Here is a 17,130-nt window from a genome sequence, read left to right on the forward strand (position 1 = left end):
AATTTGCAATAGTGAATCTTTTCAAAACATTTCACAATTTCTTTTCCCGACATTTTAATTTACAATAATGAATAGTTGATTTAAATAACTATAACATATTTTTGCTTTGCTTTGAGGGTCTTTAAAAAGACTAAAAAAAGTTGAGACTATTTTTTAATTTTACGTCTTATATTTTATTTTTATTTCGACTATGTTAATCCGACGACGTAATATTTCTACGCAAAGACATTGGTCTTGCAATTAATCTTAAAACCTCTATATACTAGTTCAACAATACTAATTATGTTTGAGAAGACAAAAGAACTTTGTTGTAAAAAATGTACAAAATCAAAGAAGGGTGTTTTTGTAAACAAACATTTCTTTTATAGAAATTATATAAGATGTATTATTTTTTATACATCAAATTAAATAATGTAGAAGAAATAATACATGCATAACTAATACAAGCATAGTTAATATAAGTATTACTAATACAAACATTACAAATTCACTATATTCTGCATTGTTCTTATACACTCTACCAAACGCCCCCTTATTGTATTAAGCAAAAAAATGATGATTAACGACAAGTTTCATAGAAAAATTCTAATATGATTAAAATAATAAATATAGATATACACAGAGTATTTATATAAAAGAAGCAAGATTATAGCAGACACAAAGTATGTACATAAAAGAAGCAAGATTATAACAGAAGAAAACCTAAAATTAAAGAACAGAATATTGCATTAAGTAAAGGCAACAACTACTAAAACATCACAAGTAAAAACAACTTTTTGAAGTTCACAACTAACAGCAGCTTATCAGCTAGGAATATGCATTTTTCGATTTAAACCGTTAACCTGAACCGATAACTTGTTTATCGGGTTTAATGGGTTGGTTTCTAGACTTTTCGGTTCGGGTTTCGAGTTTAGTGTTTACGTGAATGGTTTATTGGTTCGGGTCTTGGTTTGAATATTTTTATTATCAGGCTACCCGATATCCCGATAAGAAATAGGCCCACTTAAATTTTCCAATACCCATTAGTCATTACATACCCAGTTACCCTGGCCGGCTGACCCAAAAGGCAACCCGAACCCAAACCCGAAGGGAAAGGGTAATAGGGTTTTCACTTCACGATTTCACTCACTCACACTGTTAGTGTCTCTCTCTCTCTCCCTTCTCATCTCAGTCTCTCTTAGATTAACTGCGCAATTTTTGCTCAATTTCGCTCAATTTTTGCTCGTCTGCTCGACTGTTGCTAGCTTGTTCGCTTGCTGCTCACAATCATTCACTCAGGCAATAATTTTTCTCCAATCTGGGTCTGGGATGGAGTTGATTGTCTTGCATTTTGGGAAATTAACCTTGGTTGTCTTCTTTGTTTTGTAGGTAGTAGTCTGAATTGCATTTCAAGTTGGAATTTTTTCACCGTTTGTGGAAAGTTGCATCGCCAAACAAAATTACCAAAGTGAAAAAGGTACATCTTCCGTAACCACAATCTAGGTACATTAACAATTGAAGCTTGAATTATGCAGTTTTGATTTTTTTCTGTAGATTTACTCTCTTAATTTTCTTTAGGATATCCATTCTTAATGTAGGATATTGGGAAATCTTATTTTTGACATGAATATCTATTTCCCTCATCAAGTTTTCTGTATTCTTTTGTTGTTGGACACTCCATTAGATCTAGTCTCCTGGTCAGAAAACATTGTCCAGACTACTAGTTACTATCCTTTTGTGTCGATTAAGGTATGGAGTCAAAAGGTCATCTGAAAGTCTTTAAGTTTTTTTATTAATTGGTAATTTACATACTGCACTTCCTCCCCTTCTCAGTTTTTTTTTAGTTTATATGTTTTATTTTTCAGTCGTTTGCTTTGTTAATATCTTGAAAGATGTTATGAGTTCCATTATTATGTATTGTGTTTCTTCTAGTTTTATGCAATTCTCTTTAATACAAAGTAGTAAGAATTAGTAAGAACACAACTTGTAAGCCATGGAAAAAGCCACAGTTCTTTACTGTTCTTTTAATAGAGTACTGAATCCACCAGCCAGCTACATACTGAGATCCCATATACATTTTATTTGTTGTTCATTGTTGTTGTTGGCATATTGTTTGTGTTGGAAAATATTTTGAATGTTAACGGCTTAACCCGATAACCGAACCGATAACAATCAATAGCCGATAAACTGATATCTTAATGGTTCTAAATTGTTTAGCTTTATTACAAACCGATAATTAATATGTTAAACCGATAAACTTCAAAACCAAACCAAACCGATCGATATGCAGCCCTATTACCAGCCATTTGAAACACACACTAAGAACTTTCAAAAAATTAGTATCAATCAAACAATGGATAAAAAAATAAGTAGCTAGTTAGAAAAGATTGACAAAATTCTAATTCCTAATAAATAAATGATCAACTTAAAAATATTTAATAATTAGTTTTAATGTCCCAACCCATGGGCTGGCCTCTGAGGTTGACGGGTTAGGCTTTTGAGGCCGACAGGCCAAGTGAGGCTGGGCTTATGAGCCTCATTTCTAAATGGGCTAAAAAAAACTTGCCCCAACCCCACTTAATTAAAGGGTTGGGTTGGGCCGGCCTTAAGGTCCAAGCCCATATTGACAACACTAGTTGTTATCAATTCCGATGACTGCTAATAAGATTAAGTTTTATCATAAATATATCTAATTAGATTTCAACTCTTGAATATTAGGAAAAAATAGTGAAAAGACGAATTTGTCAAGACTTTTAATAAAGGGTAAAAAGTTCAAACAATATTTCTAAGGCCCTTCATACTTTCAATATATTATAGATATAGATATAGATTGTAGATTATAGATTATAGATATACATAGATTATAGAATATAAATATAGGATTTAAGTCATCGACAGACACTTAAAGTTGTCCCAAAAATTCACTTAGACCCCTCAACTAAGGCCTGTACCTATCAGGCCCCTAACCCACCCGTATTTTAATCGAATCAGGCCTTTTTTTGTCAATTTGCTAAAAGTTGAAGTGTGTGCAACACACGCAATGATGTGGCAAAAATGACAAATTAAAAGGTGACACGTGGCATTAAATTAAAAAATAATTTAATTTTTTTTATCACTAATTAAATTATAATTTAAAAAGAATTATAATATTTTCTTAAAAAAAATAAAAAATAAACAGCCTTGTCCCCCGCCCCACCCCCTTTCATCTTCTTCTCCAGCCATCCTTATTCTTATTCCCTTTTTAAGTTGCCATGTCCGTTTGAGTTTTATGTCTCATTGGTGCATTCAAAGGACTCTCGTTATCTTCTTCCAATTCTTCTTCTTTGTTCGGCGTGAGTGTGAGTGGGAGTGTGTCTTGTCAACCTCTTCCCAAGTTGTTGAAATATCTATTGACAATTAAGTCTGTACACAAGAAAGGAGCTGGTAGCACTAAGAATGGTAGAGATTCACCTGGACAGCGCCTTGGTGTCAAGATTTATGGTGACCAAATCGCTAAGCTCGGCTCTGTTGTTATCAAAAATCGTCAATAGGAACAAATTCTTTTTGACAAAAATGGTTAATTAAGAAGTAAAACAGAATCAAAGTGAATACTTAGATGAAGTTCAAACTTGAATAAGGATGATGAAGAATTTAATTTCAGTTTGAAATTTGAGGTTGTTTCATAGTGAGTTTTGAAGTAAGGTTTCTAAGCGTAGTTTTATTAAGAATTTAATCTATGATGAAACCTATGGGTCAGTTTTGAAATTTAACTTCAACCAAACTTAAATTTCACACCTTCGTTAAGAATTTAAAAAGAAAAAAAAATACATATTAAGAAGGTGATGAAGATGGCTGGGGGGTGGGGGGCGAAGGAGGGAGCAACTTTTTCTTTTTTCTTTTAATTAAAATATGTTATTATGAGAAATGTATTAAATAAATTGAAATGTGATTTTTTTAACCAAAATAAAAAACCATTTGAGACTCTATTCATGCGCCCAAAAAGAGTGTCTCCTTGCCAAATCAGCATTTTGTGTCTGATAGGTATCAATTTTAGCACTCGAGGGCCTGATAGGTACATGCCTTAGTTGAGGTAGAGTTGTGCATATTTCGGTACAAACCGTTAACCTGAACCGTTAATTTGCCTATTAGGTTAACGGGTCGGTTATTTTAAATATCGAGTCAGGTGTCGCGTTGATAATTTCTGTTATTGGGTTATTGGTTTGAGCCACAGTTTAATTGTTTTTTTATCGGGCCACCCGATAACCCGATAAAATAATAGGCGCTGGGCTGCTACTAGTGGCCTGTTAAATTATCCGCCTAAAATTCCTAATGCGGCCTAAGTCCACCATACCCACTTGCCCAAGTCCACCAATTATTCACATTTCACAATTCACAATAGGGTTAGGGTATTAGGTCCTCTTTCAGACTTTCACAATCGCCTGTCACTCTCAATCTCTCACTCTCTCTCAGTCACTACTCACTACTCACATCTTCGATCTCACTCTCTCTCAGTCTCTCAATCACGAAAAATTGTTGTTGCTGACAAGATCGAACTTGTGCCGAAGATCGAACTTCGAATTGAGCCGAAAAATCGACTTAGAGTCTATTCCCAGAAGAATTAAAGATCGAACTTCGAAGGTCAAAAAATTTCAGGTAACCCTTTTTCTCCATCTCATTTGCATGTTCAATTTCTGTTGTTGTTGATAGTATTCTACTTCATCTTCACTTTCTGTCTAATCTCGATCTTGTCACCGCTATTGCCTCTTGAATAGCTGTTGTTAGCTTCTTTCAGTTTTTAGTATGGATTGGGTTGTGTGAAATACTGTGGATTTTGGTGAATTTTGCTAAACGTTATTGATTTTGTACTATTTGATTGTTTTGAACGTTTGATGGTTTGATGTATTTGAATAATTTCTTGAGTTAGCAGCTTAGCGCGGAGCCTTAATTTTTACTAAGGAGGTTCTGAATATGAAGAAATGAATTGAACACTCATATAAGTTTTTGAGTTGTTGAAGTCATGCAAATAGAAATTTAATCCAATGATTGGAGATTCTTATCTCAATATGTTTCCTTAATAAAGATTCCTAGATAGCAAAAGTAAACATTTTTTACAACACAATAATGTAGAATTTATCATACCGTACTCAAGAGCTTAGCTATGATTGGACTATGTGTAATATGAAGAGAAATATTCTAGCACAATTTAATATTTTTAGGTGGGGCTGCATATCGGTTGGTTCGATTTTGAAAATTATCGGTTTTACTTATTCGTTATCGGTTTGTATATATGCTAAACCGTTAAGATATTGGTTAATCAGTTATCGGTTTATTGGTTTTTCATTGTTATCGGTTCGGTTATCGGGTTAACCGTTATCATTGAACATATATAATTTAAAGTCCAAAGCTAGTAAGTAAGCTACTTCGGATTGCCAGGCTAAGTGCTTACTGCCTACTGCTTAGGCCTTAGTGCCTACTGCTCTTTCCATGCACATAGCCACAAATGTAATACAAAGTAACAAAACATTCAAACTAAAGTCACAATTCATAAATTTAAAACTGTCTATTGTCTACTGGTCTAGCACAAATAGAGTAGGAAAAATCCAAAGTAACAGTCACACAATTTGAAAAGTAAGTTCAAATTCCAAACATGGTAATAATACTAATTACTACTCAAGTCTTATACTACGAGCACGATAATCCATCCTCTCTAAACAACGATCAACATGAGCCCTCAAAAAGGAAGTCCCGGTATGTCATGGATAGTAATTATAAACATTACCGCAATGAATACACCTCACTTTACACCCTCCATAATCATTTTCTTCAAGGAAAATTTATACTAGTGTTCTTTGATGCCATACTCATTTATAGCCCCAGCTGGTTGGATCATCCAGCACACCTGGAAGCAGCCTTCAAGGTGTTGAGGACTCATGCTTTGTATGTAAAGAAAAGCAAGCGTGCTTTTGGAGTTAAGTAAATTAATTACCTAGGTCATGTTATCTCTGAAGATGGAGTAGCTATGGATGGACATAAGGTGGATTCAGTGGTTAACTGAACTCAACCTACTACACTAAAGGGTTTGAGAGAGTTTTTAAGCTTGGCAGGCTACTACAAAAGATTTATTCAAGGTTTTTGTGCCATTGCTAAGCCCTTGAATAATCTCCTATAGAAAGAAAACTTAGCAGTATCACATGCCTTCGAACAACTTAAGCATGCCATCACTTCAGCTCTACTTTTGTCCTTTCCATATCCTCAGCTGAGTTTGTTGTTGAAACTGATGCCTCTGGTAGTGGAATTGGAGTTTTGCTGACTCAATTCAACAGGCCAATAACTTCTTTAGTCAAGGTCTATCTGAGAAAAATCAAGCTCTCTCAGTATACGAGAAGGAGCTTCTTATTGCAATGCAAAAATGGAGGCCCTACTTGTTGGGAAGGAGGTTCATAATCAAAACGGATCATCAAAGCCTCAAATACTTATTAGAGCATAGAATATCTACACCAAGTCAACATAAATAGCTGATTAAATTGCTTGGTTATGACTATACTATCTCCTAAGATAATATTATAGCATATGCATTATCCAGAATGAAAGGTTTCATCCAACTTAACAACATTCCAGGGGTGCAGTCAGCATTACTAGATATTGTGAAGGATTAATGGAACTTAGATCCTCACTTGAAGCAACTAGTCACCACCATTCCAACTACAGGACCACCTAAACACTACTACCAGCTCCACAATGATATCTTGAGCAGAAAAGGAAAGGTGATGGTGGGAGCTGTGCCAGAGGTTAGAAAGAATCTCATTTCTTTTTATAATGATAGTCCTAATGGTGGACACTCTGGCATCACTGCTACACTACACAGGCTGAGGCAAGAATTTTATTGGAAAAAGATGGAAAAAGGATGTTTATACTTACGTGAGACATTGTGATGTTTGTCAAAGGTGTAAGAATGACAATGTGGCTTTCCCCGGGCTGCTGCAACCTCTTCTTATCCCTAAGAGAGTATGGTAGGATGTATCAATGGACTTCATAGAGAGCCTACCTAAAGCAGTAGGTAGAAAGTCATTTTTGTGGTTATTGACAGATTGAGAAAGAATGCTCATTTCATGGCCCTTAAACATCTATCATGGCCCTTAAACATCTATATGTAAGCTGTAGCCCTTGATGTTGCTCAGTTATTCGTGTCTAAAATGTTTAGGTTGCATGGGATGTCTAAAACAATTGTGTCTGATAAGGATGTATTTTTCAGTAGCAATTTTTGGAAGAAACTTTTCAAATTGCAGAAGGTGTCTTTATTAACCTCTACAGCCTACCATCCTCAACCTGATGGTCAGACTGAAGTGGTTAACATGTGCTTGAAATATTACTTAAGGTGTATGACCTTTGAGAAATCGAAGGAATGGCCTCAGTGGTAACCCTTTATGAAGTTGTGTGTGGGCAGAAGTATTCCCCCCTTCTACCTTATATGGCACTTGACTCTCAGTTGGATTTGGTGGATAAAAGTCTTCAGGCTAGAGAAACTACCTTGAAAATCTTGAAATTTCAGTTGCAAAGAGCTCAAAATAGAATGAAGTCTCAGGCAACTAAGAGAAGGACTAACAGGTCATTTTCAGTAGGTGATTGGGTTTACATCAAACTTCAACCATACAAGCAATTGTCTCTCAAATCTTATGCCTTCCAAAAGCTTCCTGCAAAGTTTTTTGGCCCTTTTTAGATCACTGCCAGAGTTGGTGTTGTTGCTTACACCTTAGCTTTGCCTCCTGATTCCAAAATTCACCTAACTTTTCATGTCTCAGAGTTGAAATAGAAGTTGGGACCACGTACTGCTTCACCTACTCTGCCAGTGGTGTATTCAGATGCTGGCCATGTCTCACTAACCCCCGAGTCTATCCTCGACAGGCGTTTGGTCAAGAAACATGGTTGACCTGTCACTCAATTGCTTGTCAAAATGGTTTAATGCCGCTGAGGAAGATAGCACTTGGGAGTAGAGGTGGGCATAAATACCGGAAAATCGAACTACCGAACCGAACCAAATTAATTCGGTTTCGTTTTTTCGATTTTTTGGTTCGAGTTTTTTTTTGTTTTAAATAAACTCGGTATTCGGTTCGCTATTCGGTTCTTGGGCTACCGTAATTCGGTAATCGGTTTAACCAAAATTTTATAGGGTAAACAACATAAATCCCAACACTTTGCTACCTAATTACCCTCTCTCCCAACTTTTATATTAATTACATGATATTCCTGATATGATACATTAGTTAACCTCCCGATACATAAGCTTATGATACATTACTAACCAATTAGTTGGAGATAAAAAAGGGTAAAAGTGCCTACAATTGAGGAATTAACACACTCAATTTAAGATTTTTTTCATTTAATTACATAAAATCCTCAACAACTTCATTATTTGAAATTTGAATAATCAAATCGATCTTCATTTATCATAATCTTCCAAAACTAATTTCTTCTCCAATCGTTCATTCCGTGCGTTTAGAAAAAAATTGAGCATACTATAAGAATCTGATGTATCAAGCGAATCCCATATATATATATATATATCTTTATATGTATCAGAAAACGAATTTAAAACTTAATTTCTTTATATTTATGTATCAGAATAAGAAATATATATTGAATGTATCTGAAATCATTGATTACCTCTGTCAGAAATAGTTTTATGTATCAGAATACATGTAATATTTCTGTCAAAAAAATATCTATGTATCAGAAATAATATTTACAGTTCCGTTTGTTTCATTGAACATTATGATACATAAATAGAATGTATATGGACGAAATTTATCAATCTGATACATAAAAATTATACCTTTGGTAATGAGTCTCTTTTCGCAATTTTTTTTTTTCTCTTTGCAACATCAACAAGACTTATGAAGAAGTATGTTAATGAAGGTTGTTTGTGAAATTTTTCTGGCGGCCAATGGCCATAACACACATTCTACGAGTTCTTTTTGGGTCTCTTTTCACAACTTTTTATTTTCTCTTTGCAGTTTCAACAACAGACATGAAGAAGTACGTTAATGAAGGTTGTTTGGAATTTTGTCAATGAGAGTTAAAAAGGGCAACCCGGTGCACTAAAGCTACCGCTATGCGCGGTGTCCGGGGAAGGGCCCCACCACAAGGGTGTATCGTACGCAGCCTTACCTTGCATTTCTGCCAGAGGCTGTTTCCAAGGCTTGAACCTGTGACCTCCTGGTCACATGACAGCAACTTTACCAGTTACTCCAAGGCTCGCCTTCATTGCTAACTTTATTGTCAATAAGAGTTAATTGCAGATGAATTTATTGCTAACTTTTATTACTTAATGATTAATGACTAAGGAAAACAGAATTTTCCTTATCTGCAACAATGTCAACGTGATTTAAGGCCTAAAAATATGAGTTGTGTGTTATGTATCTGATAAAAAACTTGTTTAGAGATTTAGAAGGGATTTTTGTAATTAGTTTTGTGGGATGGGATTTGAAGTAATATAGGATGCTTAAGGTGTTATTTTATGTAATTTATCCAATTTTATATACCAGCCCAAATATTTTAGCCCATTAACAAACCGTGTCTGGCCAGTGGCTACTAACCGTAACCGGCCCAAATATGGGCTTCAGCCTACAACTGTACAGCAGCCCACACCCAAATCTAAATCAAAAATCCAATTATAATTTGTAAATTAGGTCATAGTCATACCGAAGCTTTAGTTTGCAATTGCAGCTGCTCCTCACTCCTCAGCCGCCTTCAGCAAAAACTAGGTCAAAACTCAAAAACGAAGAACGAACGAAACGACGAATGGGCGAAGGGAATTAGTCACCGGTCTAACGAGAAACGGTAACGGCGGCGAACGAAGGTACTTTTCTATTTTTTTGTTTTTCTTCTTCTTCCCATTCTCTCAATTGATTTTCATGGTGTATGTGATATCTTGGTTGCATAATTTCTCCGATGAGGAAACATCTTCGCTTGATTCCAATCCGTTCTACTCATTTACTGTTACTATGATTCTTTTCTAGCAATAAGTTGACATACTATTTAAATACTAGTGAATTCTACTTTACTTCCAAAATACTAGTACTAGTAATAAGGTACATGACATATTATTCATTATTCTGTATTGTCCATTTTCTAGAATCAAGTGATTAGAAGAAGTCCCTTTCTGTACAACACTGGAAATGATCTAAGGGTTCCTGGCATGTGACATTTGCTACGCAAAAAGGAAAATGGGACATAGCATAAGTGGAACAGTTGTTGCAAGACTTCATAAGTGGCTCGTACAGTCATACATTTATAGAAAATGCAATAATGAAGGCGCTAAAATGGGACAGATGCAAAACCGAAAACATAATTTATTAACTAGAAACATAACCGAACCGAATTGAGAAAAATGAGCCGAACCGAAATAATTCGGTTTGAATTATGGTATACCTAAATCAAAAACCGAAAAAAACGAATTAAAAAAACCGAAAACGAACCGAATTCTCGAACGCCCACCCCTACTTGGGAGGATTATCTCTCTTTTTGTCAGTAATTTCCACATTTCAAACCTTGAAGACAATTATTGTCTGATGGGGGAGGCATTGTTACAAGTCTTTTGGGAATGATTCTTATATGATTTCCTATTTAGTTTTAAACATTTCATTAGCAGATAAGTGGTGTACTGTACTGTAGTTAGTTAAGTGGCACGTGACTTGCACGCGTTCCGAAAATTAGTTAGAGTTGTTAGTGAGTTAGTTCAATAACTAACTTGTAGAACGTTCCGTCTCTACTTCATTAACTGAATTGGTTTTCCTTTAATCAATAGAAATCCTTTTTTCTCTCTTAGAATCTCACTTGTTCTTTTTCTGGCTTAACTGTCAAGGGCCTTGACAATTCTGCATTTTGCCTTTAGGAAAAGCTCAATTCTCTTTCTAATTTGGTGTGGGTAGTATCAAACCTCCTCTTCTACACTCAGCCCTAGCTCTCATCCCCCACCTATAGTATTCGTCTAGATCATATATAGAGGATATTTTTAGGATAGTATATTTTATTCACATATCAAACATAAGAAAATATTTAACAAAAGTCAACTTATTTTCTTAGAATGCATTTTCTTTCACACCGAACACACCTTTATTCTTTTCCTTTTTTTTTTTCATATGTCAGAAAAAATAGTTGCCGGTGAGTTATGTGAATACTAATAATGCGGTAGTAGTTATCTATGTATTACTAATCTTTATATTAGTCATTTCATATTCTACTCCGAAGATAATATATAAATTGACATTGACTCATAACTTATACTGCTTGTTTTATTTAAGTGGGATTGTAAATTGACATTGACTCAACTTATACTGCTTGTTTAATTTAATTGTAAATGATAACCAAACACCAAGTTGTTAAATTTTGTACAAAACAACTAAAAAGTTATTAAGCATGTACTACTATGTATATTAATTTTTTACTAATACATAGATAACTTCTTTTCTAACTAGCAAAACAAACGACCCCTAGTGTTGGTTGAACCAAAAAGATGTAGCAGAATCTTTCAACGCCTTAGTCGTGTTATTTGGTACTATAAAATTCAATTTTTATTGGTTGGATCCTCTTTTTAGAAGAGGGAATAAGAAGAATTTGTAATATAACCTCGACACTGAATTTGATCTCGTGATACAATGAAAGTTAGACAGATTGTTGTCTCCTAACCATTACATAGTCCCATATGATATGAGATGGACTTTAGTTTATGATTGTGTCATATGTTTTTTGGAAAAAAGATGAGCAAATATAAAATGTCCATGTTACTGTATCTCCACAAAATAAAACTTCACAGAAACACACAAATAGCATTGACATCATATTTGTGTTAGCCAATAGGTCGTATGGTTCCCAATTCCACTGTCCACAGGCCATTTTGTCAGTCAGTCAGTAAATCAACCCCCACCTCCACCCACCCACCCACCCTCGAAGAACAGATAAAAAAGTCCTTGACAGTAAATTTGCACAATCCCATAATGAAGCTCCTTTTATGGATTAGAAGATTGTCTTGTCTTCGTTCTTCAACTTTTGGGTCTCTCGTATCGAAAATCCCCTCTTTTAGTAATTTAAGACATATACACCTTAATAAGCTGGCTCTGCCAGAAGCTGGAGCAACTCACGTATCCCTTCACAAACCTGAATTCGAGTGTTTTTCCATAAAATATACATTAGTTAGTGTAATTTAATTAGGAACATAACAGAAAGCTCCGGTTTATCTCTCTCACGACTTGATATTATGTGTGTGTCCTTGAGAGCCTGGAAGCATATGCTTAGGAGGAAGGTGAAAAAGGAGAACAGTTAAACCACATACCATCTTGATCTGGGCCTTAATTGATGCAATTAGACGTGTATATCCCTCTATCTGCCTGCACGTTTAATTGCAAAAGATTTATATTTAGTTTAAGGCAAGAAACATTACTCAGAATATTTTCTACTCAAAACATGGAAAATATCAGTCACAAAACATGCGGAGAAGGTTTCTTCTCTTTCTTGAGTGTGAAAGGTTCAAAAAAACCAACAAGAGCTGAACTAGTTGGCTCCAATACCTAGACAAATAAAGTGAAAATCGAGAAGACATGGGAGCAAAATAAGCACAAACATCAGAGCTGATTAGACACTGATATCCAAATCCTCATATTCGGTCTTCCTATCTTTTAATCCATAGCAGTCTGATTAAAGTTTATCCAAAATGGGAAACAAAATCATGATTGAGCTAAACAATTTGGAGCTACTATATCCGGCACTGGTTGCCGTTAACTTCCTTCGTCTCCAGTAACTTCCATTCTCTTTCCTCCTCCATTTTTTTAAATCAGAAAGTCCAAGAACAAAGTTTTATTTTGAGCTTTTTCTTTTTCTATATGTAATCGATGAATTTGAGAATAAAATTTAGTGAATTGCCCACAAAGTATAATTTTTCCTGTTGCTGAGTTTCGTTTACTTCACTTTAGGTAGAAATTTGCGAAGGTGATAGCTTCTTTTGGAATTATATTCTTGTTTTTCTTAAGCTGAAAAAACATATATTTGGAATAGTATGTTCTTGTTTTGTCTGTTATAGTATATTTAATCCCTATTGTTAAAGCTTAATATGTGCTGGTACTATGTGCGGGCAGGGAAAAAATATGTTGCACAGGTCATGGGTGGAACCAGAATTTTCATTAAGGAGGGTCAAATTCTAAAGAAGGAAATACAAAAACTAGCTGAAGGGGTTGAACATCTACTATGTATACATGAAGAATAATTTTCCGTTGAAGGGATAAGTTGGCTATGCCCCTGGAAGGGCGGATCCCAGTTCCTTTGTAGCAGAGCATAAATTTATGAGTGAAAATTCTATAAAATTACAACAAATTGTAGATATGAACCCGTAGCTTTAAAAATCATAATGGGTAAATGCTAAGAACCTCAACTGGTTGTTTGGTATGCGGGATAAGATGGGGTATTGCAGGCTTAAGCCTTGAATATAATTTATATTGCGTTTTTGTTGATGGTATGAATTTATACCAACCAAATGCAGTGTATATTTTTATCCCAAGCTTAATCATGAGGTATCCCACCTCATCCCGTTCATCTTGAGATTATTTTATCCTATATTCCCAAGTGGGATAAATTGATCCTGGAGTTTAGTCTGCTTACCGAACGACCCCTAAAAGTTGAACCCATAGGAGTTCTAAGTCTTGGATCCGTTTCTGGGTATCTCCTACCCTCTGTTTTGTTTGTTTTACATGCCTCATCGGTCTGTAATGCCTCTTTAAACTCTAATAGTAAGTGTATATTAGGGTTCTATCTAGGACTCTTCACCGTCTCTGGATGCTTTAACATTATTTCTTGGTTTCTTGTAGTCTATGTATGATGGGATACTTAAGCTTATTCTAGCACAATTTGATCTTGTAACAGGATTGCAATGGACACTATTAAACAAGAGAAAGTAAGGAGATTTGAGGAGTTTGTTGATCGCCGTCTGAAACCAGATCTTGTTCACGCAATTGCTCAACGGTAATAATAAATATTTCATTCTCTTCAGTTTCCCTGAATTCGCTTTTTATTACATGTCTCTTTATCCGTTTTGAGGACTTCTTTTTCTCACCATTAACTGTTCCCCTATCCTTGAATGACAAAGATGTCTTTTTTCTGCTCAACACTTGTCTTAATATTAATGGGAATGAATCTTTATTGACTTATATTTAAAAGGTTCTTTCAAGAAAATTCTTGTTTTGGTGGTTTACTTAAACTATTTAGCTTGCTCCTTTAAGCTGATAGTAGTATGAACTATTGGTGCTTTTCAAGACTTATTTGCCATGTTTTAATAGCCAAATTGTGTAGTGGAATAACAAAAAAAAACTAGGTGTATTCTTGTCCCGACTCCTGGTTAAAATTTGGTCATCTATTAGAGGCTTAAATCTGCAATGTTGTAAAAGTAAGTTTTAACATTTATAGATGTGAAGAACAGCAACGTCCAAACTATTGCATAAGAAGTAATGGAGTGATTTAAACCCAACATTGCTAAATTACTTATGTAAGAGAAAAGATGTAATAAGATTTTCTGCACAAAATCATATGGTGGCCTAACTCGTTTATCTCTCTTTCCTTCCCTTTTATGGCTGCAGGGACAAGGTGTTTGAACAGAAAAAGATTTTGTATCCTTCTAAAGTTATTATATTGTTGCATTACCAACATATAGTTGGATCTTTCTTTCGATCTTTGGAGTTTTAGTAGTAGTAAGCACTCACAGGCATGTGGGTTGAATTGTGTAATTGCTTATATGAAAATTGACTTTGGAATGAGGTCTATACACTTTTCTTAACCTTATCTGTTTTTAGCTCTGATTTAAGAATTAATATAGAGAATTTGGAGAAGAACAGTGTAACTAATCTGAAGACATTGGTTAATCTTGGCTCTGAAGTATACATGCAAGCTAACGTGTAAGTTTCTTTATCTTTTTTAAATTTTAGCAGAACATTGTTGAATATATAAATGTTAAGTGATGTCTGCTTTTAATTTGAACATTTATTGGCATAATTTGCTTTCTTTTTCATTTATAATTAAAATTTTGTATCTTGATGATTTCTAATACCCCAGTATTTTCATCATCCACTGCATATTGATATTTCTTCCTGAGTTGATCTGACAGGCCAGATGCAACACATATATTTGTTGATGTCGGACTTGGATTTCATGTGGAGTTCACTTGGTCGGAAGCTCTAAACTATATATCAGCAAGGGAGGAGAAGATAGCCAGGTACTACAATCTCTGCTTCTAGTTGTGTTTTATTTCCATTTGAGCGTTTAAATTCAAGTAAGCCCCTTTCAAAATCTTAATGATGGTTTAAAGGATAAGTAAATCCATCTTCTGCTCTTAAGATTTGGAAAAGAAGTGTAAATGATAAAAATTAAGATTCAGCAAATTGGTCATCTTAATAATAGATCAAACACCTCAAGGAGCATTCTATAGGATGTGTTTCCCAAATCTAATTACTAATAAATCAGACACTTGAGTAAATGGGATGAGAAAGTTCGAGTGCGATATTCCAGTGCCAAAAGCATGTATGTTTTAATAGCCATCATGCCCTTTTTCATGTAATGGACCGAGTCTGGCTAAATGGAGAAACATGCACGAACGCACGAGGAAATAGCAGTCTTGGAAGATTTGTATAGCTAACACTTCAATTACAATCCACTGACAGCATTACTCAAGTAGTAGCTCCAAATATTTTTGCTCAATCGTGATTTTGTTTCCCATTTTGGATAAACTTTAATCAGACTGCTATGGATTAAAAGATAGGAAGACCGAATATGAGGATTTGGATATCAGTGTCTAATCAGCTCTGATGTTTGTGCTTATTTTGCTCCCATGTCTTCTCTATTTTCACTTTATTTGTCTTGGTGTTTGAGCCAACTAGTTCAGCCCTTGTTGGTTTTTTTGAACCTTTCACACTCAAGAAAGAGAAGAAACCTTCTCCGCTTGTTTTGTGACTGATATTTTCCATGTTTTGGGTGGAAAGTAATGTTTCTTGCCTTACACTAAATATAAATCTTTTGCAATTAACCGTGCAGGCAGATAGAGGAATATACACGTCTAATTGCATCAATTAAGGCCCAGATCAAGATGGTATGTGGTTAAACTGTTCTCCTTTTCCTCTTTCTCCTAAGCATATGCTTCCGGGCTCTCAAGGACACACACATATCAAGTCGTGAGAGAGATAAACCGGAGCTTTCTTTTATGTTTCTAATTAAATTAATTAAATTACAGTAACTAATGTATATTTTATGGAAAAACACTCGAATTCAGGTTTGTGAAGGGATACGTGAGTTGCTCCAGCTTCCGGCAGAGCCAGCTTATTAAGGTGTATGTCTTAAATTACTGAAAGAGGGGATTTTCGATACAAGAGACCCAAAAGTTGAAGAATGATGACAAGACAATCTTCCAATCCATAAAAGGAGCTCCATTATGGGATTTGTCACACCCCTTTTACAACCAAAAAGAAATTATTTTTTATTGTTTGAAAGAGTTTTTATTATTAAAGTGACAAAATGAAGATTTTGTTTCGAAAAAGATTATTTACATTTAAACTTAGAGTCACCACTTGACATAATTGGGTGTGCCAAGTCATCTTTGGGAATCCTTTTTCAGAACTGTTTTTGACTCTTTTAAACTAATCCGCGAACAGAGATTTCGATTAAGGAATTCTGTTGACCGAGGGGAAGGTGTTAGGCACCCCTCGATCCCGTGGTTCGACCACGATCGCTTGATGGAGCATATCGGCTAATCTGACACTATGAAAGTATAGACCACACAAAGCACGTTGAACAATCAAGCAAACAAAACAAAACAATTCAAGGTTTAATGTCCAGTCCAATTTATTACAAATAAAAAATAATGAAAAATGTGAAAATGTAAACTTATTCTATTCTGAACTATCCCTAACCTACTCCTGCACTAAATTCCAATGCGTTATTTGATGCCTCGGGCTTTCATCATGAACCTTCTTTGCGTATACGGTACTTCGGGGCACTCCCCGGTGAATAAATACAAGTGACCATGGGGTATTCCCTGGCAAAACGAATACATTTTCAAATGCGAGAAAAGAAAATCATTCAACAAACATTCCAAATTACTCAATAATCCACCAATTCTAAATTTTGCCTACCCGAGCCTAGTGC

General features: G+C 35.0%; 1 protein-coding gene across 14 annotated transcripts; it reads left to right on the forward strand.

Moving 5' to 3' along the window:
* The first annotated feature begins 953 nt into the window (after window positions 1–953).
* Window positions 954–16,539, forward strand: LOC107840976 (protein UXT homolog). 14 transcript variants are annotated; one of them, XM_047396577.1, is made up of 11 exons: window positions 1,095–1,278; window positions 1,369–1,456; window positions 4,471–4,611; window positions 8,970–9,197; window positions 9,682–9,814; window positions 13,867–13,965; window positions 14,577–14,606; window positions 14,790–14,891; window positions 15,101–15,208; window positions 16,024–16,078; window positions 16,259–16,539. In XM_047396577.1, the coding sequence occupies exons 6-11, from the start codon at window positions 13,874–13,876 to the stop codon at window positions 16,310–16,312; spliced, it is 441 nt and encodes a 146-aa protein (XP_047252533.1). In that variant the 5' UTR covers window positions 1,095–1,278; window positions 1,369–1,456; window positions 4,471–4,611; window positions 8,970–9,197; window positions 9,682–9,814; window positions 13,867–13,873; the 3' UTR covers window positions 16,313–16,539. The 14 variants fall into 14 exon arrangements, with proteins under 14 accessions (XP_016540437.2, XP_016540441.2, XP_047252533.1 ...); XM_016684946.2 differs by having other exon boundaries at window positions 8,970–9,005; XM_016684951.2 differs by lacking the exon at window positions 4,471–4,611 and having other exon boundaries at window positions 954–1,278; window positions 8,970–9,005.
* The last annotated feature ends 591 nt before the right edge of the window (window positions 16,540–17,130 follow it).

Source organism: Capsicum annuum, chromosome 9 (genome assembly GCF_002878395.1).
Source record: "Capsicum annuum cultivar UCD-10X-F1 chromosome 9, UCD10Xv1.1, whole genome shotgun sequence".
NCBI lineage: Eukaryota > Viridiplantae > Streptophyta > Magnoliopsida > Solanales > Solanaceae > Capsicum > Capsicum annuum.